Source organism: Montipora foliosa, chromosome 2, assembly GCF_036669935.1.
Source record: "Montipora foliosa isolate CH-2021 chromosome 2, ASM3666993v2, whole genome shotgun sequence".
Lineage (NCBI taxonomy): Eukaryota > Metazoa > Cnidaria > Anthozoa > Scleractinia > Acroporidae > Montipora > Montipora foliosa.
The window spans coordinates 40191668-40200643 of NC_090870.1; the positions used below are offsets into that span (position 1 = coordinate 40191668).

Below are 8976 nucleotides of genomic sequence, written 5' to 3' on the forward strand. Positions count from 1 at the left end.
AATGTATAAAATAGCAGATGGAGGAGCTTTTATGGCTATTAAATAATTTATTCAAGCTTATACTTATATTTAACTTTGTTGATGAAATCCGAAAGTAATAAAAATGGTGAGTCATTCTGGAGTTTTTTCTTATAAATATAATACTGCAGAAAGAGGAGGGTGTAGTTCAATTTTTTTATCAAGGTAATTGAACTTGGAAAAATACCAAAAAGAAGATCTTCAGTGTTTAGATTAAATTCAGAGTCATTCTCTGTATTAAACCATTGTAACACTTCTTGAGTAAAGGACTTTGTAGACTGGCATTCTGAAAAAGTATGGTGTATAGAATCCAGATCCCCGCAATATATACAATTACTATCTGGTTTGATATTAAACCTAAAGAGTTACTTTTTGGTCACCACAATTCTATGAATGAATTTGAAATGAAATTCCCTAACTTTATTTTCTCTACAAGTCTTTTGTACCGATTTGAACATATTTTTCCAGTTAGTTTTGTCCATGGGAACGGTTTGATTCCATCTCTTTCGACCAGTTTGTTTTTCTTTATACTTCTTATCAACGATTAACCAATAGAAGTCTTTGGATTTGGCTCGCAGTAAATTAATAACTACATTTTCATCTAAGTGAAAGAACTCCGGGTCCTCAGTGTTTATCATTTCAGTATTGAAATCGTTACTTTTCGCCTTGGTTAGGAGGTGACCTGGAATAGCAGAAGTAACTTGGTAAAAGTGAAGAAAGGTAGTTTTTTTCAGTAAATATTTTGACTGAAAAGCAGGAAATGATAGAATATTTTCATTCTTATCTAAAAGATCTTTAACCATTCTAATTCCTCTCTCGAACCACTCCTTCCAGAAAAAAGGTTTACCATCAATGCATATTTCCTTATTATGAAATAGAATTGTATCCCGTCCATGATGGCTACCATGAAGAGCTTTCAATTCATGAAAGAACGATAAAATGTCCCTATAGAAAGAGGGTACATCTTCAAAGTCTTTTGCGTCGTAATTACATGATAGGACAAAATAGAGGCCCCCGTATTTCTTAAAAAAGTAGTCTGGAACAAATTTCCAATTGGGATGGCCTTCCCGTATGAGTCTTGGTATCCATGCTAGTCTCAGCGCTTTGATCATTGTTTCAATATCTGTCATACGCAGCCCGCCCTTCTCATAATCCTGATATAGTCCTTCCCTTCTTATTTTGTCTCTTTTGTTTTTCCAGATGAATCTAAAGAGCCTACCTTTAACGTTACTTATAATATCCTTTGGAACATTGATATTTGAAGCTGAGTAAATAAGAGATGATACCCCAAGTGCCTTGATTATCATCACTTTCCCAAATAGTGTGAGATCTCTTGACTTCCATATATCCAAGTTTGTTTGCAATTTATTTATCTTAAGGTTGAAATTCATTTCATTATTACCTTTCTCGTCATAGGAGAAATAAATGCCCAGAATTCCGGTCGGACTACTGACCCATTTTAACTGTAAAGGTTTGTTTTTCTTGCCTGACCACTTCCCCAGCCACATTGCTTTAGTTTTCTCTAAATTAAGCCTAAATCCACTGCGATTTGTAATCCTTTTTCCACCGAAGAGAGGTCGAAACATAGCAGGTTGGTGTCGTCTGCAAATTGACCAATTTTAATTTACCTTTCAAATATCGAAATTCCCTTGACAGCACTGGATTGACGAATTTTCATGGACATAAGTTCTGCGGCTAGTATGAACAAGTAGGGAGAAAGTGGGTATCCTTGTCTTACTCCGGTAGAAGGATTTATCCAGTTGGTAGCATAGCCATTATTTAGCACCGCACTTTGTTTATCAGTGTAAAAGACCTTTACCCAGTTTCTTAAGCTGTCACCAAAGTTGTAAAGTTTTAGAACATGATGTATGCATGACCATTCTAAGGTGTCAAAAGCTTTCTGAAGGTCTAACGGTAGCAATATACCAGAGCGGTTTAGCTTTTTGTTTGCTCTATAACATCAGCAATGAGCCTAATATTCTCACCGATATATCTGCCTTTCACAAAACCTGTTTGATCCGGGTGAATCAACGATGGCAATATCGGTTCAATCCGTTTAGCTATTGCTTTGGACGCAATTTTATAGTCAACATTTAAAAGAGTTATTGGTCTCCAATTCTTCAGTTCTAATAGCGCTGATTCTTCTTTTGGTATTAGGGTTATTATACCTCTACGCTGTGAGATTGATAACTGTCCATTTTCATATGCAGCATTGAGACTCTCTACTAAGTCGTTTCCAATTAGGTCAAAGAACTTGAAGTAAAACTCGACAGTAAAATCATCCTTCCCTGGGGATTTTCCATTGCCGAAAGAGGCCAAGCTTTCCTTACATTCTGCATAAGTTACAAGGCTGTCTAATTTCTTACTGTCCTCCTGTGAGAGACGAGGGATTTCTAGATGTTCTATGTAATGATTAAACTGCTCTTCGGTAACATCCATTTTACACGTGTAGAGATCTCTGTAATAATTTTCTATTTTTAACAAAATCTGTTCTTCTTCTTTTATTATCTCTCCCTCGTTGTCTTCTAATTCTGAGATTACCTTCTTGCTGTAATTTCTTTTCTCGAGATTAAAAAAATATTTTGTAGGTCTTTCGCCTTTTTCAGCCCACAAGCATTTGGATCGAAACTTTGCAGCTTCACCTTTGCTTTCATATATTTGTTGAAGTTCCTTTTTGAGATTGTCATACTTCTTCAACTCTTCGTCAAGAGACATAACATCAGAATTGCTACAAATGATATGGTCAAGTCTATCCATTTCGTCCTTAATTATAAGTTCACGTTTTTTCGCTTCCTTTGCTTTTCCTTTGGCGAACGAGATAGTAAGGCATCTAATTTCCATTTTAAGCAGTTCCCAGTACATTCTTTTATCTTGAATATAATTATACTTTTCCCGAAATCTAGAATACCTCTGTCGCATTTGTTCTACGAAATTATTATCCTCCAGGAGAGCATTGTTAAACTTCCAAAAGCCAGGTCCCCTAGGGACTACTTTTGTCCAGTGCAAAGATAGTAAAAACTGTCCTATGGTCGGGTGCTATTGATGATTGAATATCAACTTTTTGGACATATTTAGTTAAATTTCTTGCTACAAGAAAAAAATCTATTCTGGATCTCATTTTTAGGGCTTTCGATACGTATGAATATTTGTTTATGTTGGGATGTTTAACTCTTTGTATGTCTACAAGATCAAAAATATCCATTGTCATTAAGATTAGATTCCGGAAACCGGTTGGTCTCCAAGGTAAACCACCCTTTTTGTCCTTCTTTGTTAGAGTGCAATTCCAGTCACCTCCTACAATCAGTGTCGTTAATTCAGATTGGTCTATCAAATAGTTGTTAAGCTCTTCTATAAATTGCAACTGCTCGGCTTGATCATTTGGCGCGTATATATTACAAAGTGACAATTCCATACCATGAAGAATTAAATTAATTAGAACTATTCGTCCCAAGTTGTCGCTTAGGGAATTTTTAATTTTGCTGTCTTTGATTACGGGATTTAATAATATGCAAGTCCCTTTACTGTGTCGAGTGCCATGAGAAAAAAAATTTCACCTCCCCATTCATTTTTCCAGAATGACTCATCACTTCATTCTGAATATGTTTCCTGTAGAAAATAGATGGTAGCGTCTTGATCTTTAAGAAATGTAAACATGCTGCTCCTCTTAATCGGATTTCTAAGACCTCTAACGTTCAGAGAGATGATTTTACATATTTGTTTCTTAGACATCACTTTTCAAAAGAAAAAAAAAACAGACAAAGATATTACAATGCAAAATAGGCTTTATAGAAAAGAATACAGAGACAAAAAATTCAAAACACACAAGTCCGAATTGGGTACTGACCTTTTAAGTTCTCCCACCCTTTCCCTCTCCTCAAAATTGATCGAGAAAAAATAAAAAGCGAGATAATACACAGCATTACCGAATAAACTGAATTATCTACAGCTAGTTCAAATGCACTCAAAGCAGATAAGTTGTTTACAAATTATCTAAATCATAATCGCTGAAAATTCGAACAGGATTCCCGCTCGGTGATGTTTTTACAAAGATTTTCCCATCCATTGTCCAGAGACTGGTCAAGAGTCTGTCTTTTTTCATTTCACTTGCCCTCGATATGAGTTCGTGTCGATAAACCGTCAGATTTTCATTAAAAAAAATATGAGGTACATTAGGGCTTACCGCATTGGAATAGCCTGGAAACAAATCTGTCACTTTAACGTTTCTTAATTTCACTCTTTCCTTGTATAAGTTCGTTTTCACTTTGTGGCTCAGGAATTTTACAATAATCGGGCTAGAATTATTGCCACGGCGTTTGAGTTTGTGTGATATCTCGATGCCGGTAGGATTAACATTAACATTTAACACACCCGCCAATTTTAAAACTACCTCTTCGGTTGTAGAATAGCACTGATCCCTTGAATTTCTAGGCTGTTTTTTCTGGTGTACTGCTCCAGCTCATCTAGCGCGGTGTACAGCTTTTCGGTTTCATCTTCTTGCTCCCGTAGTTTTAGCTTTTTTCCCCACTGTCAAAATTTGGGTAATGGACAATGCTATTAAGAGAAAAGGCGGACTGCATGCAGTTTAGTAAGCATAACCCAACTAACCTTTCTCGACATTAGTTGATGTTGTAGGCGCCGATCTTGGATTCGAGTAGGTTTGCACAGACGTTTGATCAGGTGTTTTAGAACAGCAAGCCGTGCGGTTCTGGTCAGTTTCACGAAGGCGCCATATTGAAGATTTATCCTGTGAATCTGATCGTGATAATGCATGCGGCAATCCCTCGGGTCTCTGGGTGATTCTCTTCTTTTCCTCGCACTTGGTGGTGACCTTGATCGCAGCGATCTTGACCGGGAAATTGGCCTGGAAGACCTCGATCGATCTTTCTGTTGCTTTTTTGAAGAACATTTGAAGTTTCCCCTAGATCGGGAATGTGAGCGACTTTTCCTTTGCAGTCTTGTTTTCGATGATCGTTTGAACCTTGAACTTGAACGAGAAATCTGTTTGGTCTCTCCAGAACTTGATTCACTCCAGCTTGAACTGGAATCGTCCGTGGAACTTGCCATGGTGCACTCTATTGCGGTTGTTATCATGATTCTGCATGGTTACAATACGTCCGTCGTTGTATGTGGTGTCTGCACTTAGGGATTTCACAACAGTGTTAAAGGGATACTCTACACCTCAAAACGACATTTTAAAAAAAGATACCTTACAGTCTGAATAAAAGATATTTACAAAGAAAATCTGTCAATTTTTCTTTACTTTTAGTCGAGAGAGAAAAGTTTCAGAACGTGCTATTCGAAATTGGCGCAGATATGAGAACTCACAGCTCACTCCGGCTTAAAATGTTTTGAGATTGCTCCTTAAGATACCGAGATCACGTAAATTTTTTGCTTCTAAAAGAACCTTCTAACTGTATCATGCCACATCGCTGCGTAGCTGGTGGGTGTTCGAGCACTGCAAAAGACGGAGTGAGTTTCCATGGCTGGCCTTCAAATGGCCTTCAAACACGCGAGCAAATTTTAACCAGACGGCCTTGAGCAAACTTTGCAGTAGTCACTTTTCCGAAGATTCATTTGAAACACAGTCAGTGATTGCTCATTCGTTAGGGTTAAACGTGAAAAAAATTTTAAAACCCGGCGCTGTTCCGACCATATTTAACAACTGTCCCCCACCAAAAAAAGCCAAGACGGGACAATAACACAGACCACACAGAAGGGTCCTCTTCGCCGGCGTGCGGGTCTCGTGCTCAGCAGTTTCAGAAGCAGCCCAGGGGAGCTTATAGAAAAAGAGAACCTGCCAGGGTACGTATTGCAGATTATTTAAAACTGGCATTACAATGTAAATGTAACCCACAAATAACTAATGTAAAGTTACCTTGTCTTTTTCAAAGATCGTCGCTGAACATGAACGAGAGAATTGTACGGTATCCTGTGAAGACAGTGTCAAAGGGCATGAAACAGCGAGTGGAGCTGAATCGTTACCTTGGGTACAGGAGGCAGCCACACAGACACAAATGTTTCTGTGCAATTTCGAACTAAAAGTACTGCGAAAGGCGGATTTTGAGCGGCCAGACAAGCAGGCTGCTATAAATGCCTTCAAATCAAGGTTTAAGAACAGTTAAGTTACCCAAAAATACGTAGCAGGAAAAGGCTTGTTCCATTGTTTTGAAAATGACGTAAATCAATCTATTGGCTCCTTGCTCTTTATAAGAAAGACCAACAAGGCTAATGGCTTCACTAGCAATATTTGTTACCCTTTCCAGTCCCAACTACAGTACAATACTACAAGAATTTTCCCTTTCTCATTGCCAGTTTAACTTGTTTCAATTTTAAAGCATGTAATAGGATAGCTTTAAGTTTATGAATTTCATTATTGTTGAAATTGCCTTTATATGGTACATTTGTAATTTATTGCAGTGAAGGAGAACTTGTTGGGGGTAACTACTTGGTGTAGGCACTCACATAATGGTCCAGGGAGTTATACTCAAATTTAAACAACAGAATAGTACTATAAATTTATACAGTTACCCTAACATAAAAATGAAAGCTGACCACAAGCAAACTGCAGTGAAACTAACTTCAAGCAAACTTGGCACTCATGTAATGGCCTGGATAGTCACCAAATAAGTTAGGTGAAGCCTACACCAAGTAGTCGATCAACACCCCCAGGAGTAAAACCACTACACAAAGTGGATTTGTACACTTCAAGTACACTTGAAATTAATAACGTAAAAATTGTTACAAATAATTTTCATCCTACCATTGAAGACATTTATTAACGTATCATCTGTAAGTTGAATACCAATAATCTTGAATAAGTCAGAATATGTTACGATTATTTTTAAGGTAGAACAAAAATCATCTATGAGAAGAAATGTTCGAATTAAACACAAAGTCTTCGGTCAATTTATTTGTCTACTCGTCGGGAAATCGAAATCCTTCAAACACAATATCATCTTCAATTCCTGGGGGTGGAAAGTGTGCCCGAATGCAACAAACTGCACATGAAGGGAGAACCACTCTTATTTGCTTCCCCACCTTGCCAGCTGCCTGTAGGCTATGTGTCTCTTCTGTTTGTGATCTGGACCCTCATATGCATCGGTATACTGCTGTTTATATTGATACCATGCCGTTTGAAGAACCCACTGATTCAAGCAAACAGCACTAAACCCTGGATGTTGCGTAATGCACACCGGGGGCTCGCCAAGTCCTTTAGCCTCGACCGCTTCGTTGTTTTTTGCCACCACACAGTCAATTTCAGAACAACTTTTTGCATTCAACCACTCCGGTCAGTCGCTGGCAATTCCCACAAGCACACCTAAGTGGACATTCTGATGTAAGGTGCCGTAAGGTTTCAATGAAAGACGTTGTTATAAGCTAATTTTCCAATAACACTTCTCGCACGCCAAATTTATCGATTATAAAACTGCCAGCTTATTGCGCACTCCAAATGCAGAAAGAAAGGAAAAGTCTACGTGACAAGGCAACTTTATTACTATCTTTTATTCTCTTCAATTTAAAGATTATAAAAGTTTACAATAAAACAAGCTTATTCGCGAGACGATTTGAAGCATACCAGTCTGTGTTTTGTAAGCGCTGGAATGTCTCCTCCTCGCTGGACTCATTCGAATTTGTACCTTCGCTGGCTTCGCTGTCATAAGGCTCAAAGAGGTATGGTTGGGTGCCTGCACAGTCCTTTTAAGAAAAACTTCATCTGAGGCATAGAGTATCCCTTTAATGTCGTCTACTTACCGTTTGTACATGAACGTTTCTATGTGTAGTTGTTCAAGTCTCTTGAGAAAGGTCTTGTCCCACCATTTCATGAAGACTTGGGCTAGTACGCCAGTTAATTTCATTCCAATTGGTCCTCCTTTTGCTTGTTTATAGATCTTGTTGTCAAACGTGTAAATGTGGTTTTTCACGACAAATAGGAGGGCAACTTTGATGGCTTCTGTGAGTAATGTCAAGCATTCTGATGCTGAGGGAGTTCTGCTCGTTGGATTCCATGGTGCAAAACGTTTCTCTGGTTTCTGTTCGCGTCCACTTCCGGTTATTGTCGGGGGTCTCCCACGGGAATGTTTCCATGTCGGACAGACGTCAGCGACTCATAGGTGGCATATCTGTTCTGGTGTCATGTTCAATGCTAAGTATAAGCCTACTTCGTTGTAGTCCACGCCTTCAATCTTTACTTCACTTTCTCTGAACTCCTCGCATACTTTCTCGATGGTAAACTCTATGCCCAGGCTGGGGTACAGGGCTCTTACGTCAGCTGAGCCAATGATTACGTCTGTAAGTGTTTGTTCGTTTGTTCTTGAGCAATCACCTTCCCCTCTTGATGTGCATACGAAACAGTCTTCACGTCTACAGTTTCTCTCTCTCATGGGGTTGGATCTTGGTAGAAGGGATGTGATCGAAATTTCATTCTTCTCAACCACCTTTATCCTAAGTGTCGATTTATTGATCTCTTGCGGTATCGTTTTCTTTAGCTCTCCATTGGGTGTGGCAGGGATGAACAGTACTGAATCGTAGTTTCCTTTCCCATACCACTCTTGTGCCTTTGATCTTTTCTTTCCCTCTTCGTCCACTCTCTTGGTCGGTGAAGGGGTCTCTCTCCATTCCTATCTTTCTCTAATAAATTCTCGTAATCAATCATTTTAAGACCACCCAATTCATATGGTGCGTACGTTGCCCAACGAGTGACTTTATCATTCCCATTCCATAAAAACTGAAATACCATTGTGTTGAATTCCTTAATAACTTTGGACGGAGTACTTAACACAGAACTGGGATAGATCATTTTTGGGAGTAACAATGTCTTAATGATATTTACTTTACCATGCATTGATAAGCCTCTCCACTTCCAAAGATTCAATGTACTTTTAACTTTCTTTAATCTCTGTTTAAAATTTTTCTCGACAAGAAGTTATATGTCATAAGTAATAAAAATTCCTAAAACTT

The 8976-nt window shown here is 38.4% G+C and overlaps 1 protein-coding gene across 1 annotated transcript; it reads right to left on the reverse strand.

Annotated features, from left to right (window-relative positions):
- Positions 1 to 383: 383 nt before the first annotated feature.
- On the reverse strand, positions 384 to 1604 carry LOC137991671 (uncharacterized). Its single transcript, XM_068836716.1, has one exon. The coding sequence runs from the start codon at positions 1602 to 1604 to the stop codon at positions 384 to 386; it is 1221 nt and encodes a 406-aa protein (XP_068692817.1).
- Positions 1605 to 8976: the final 7372 nt, after the last annotated feature.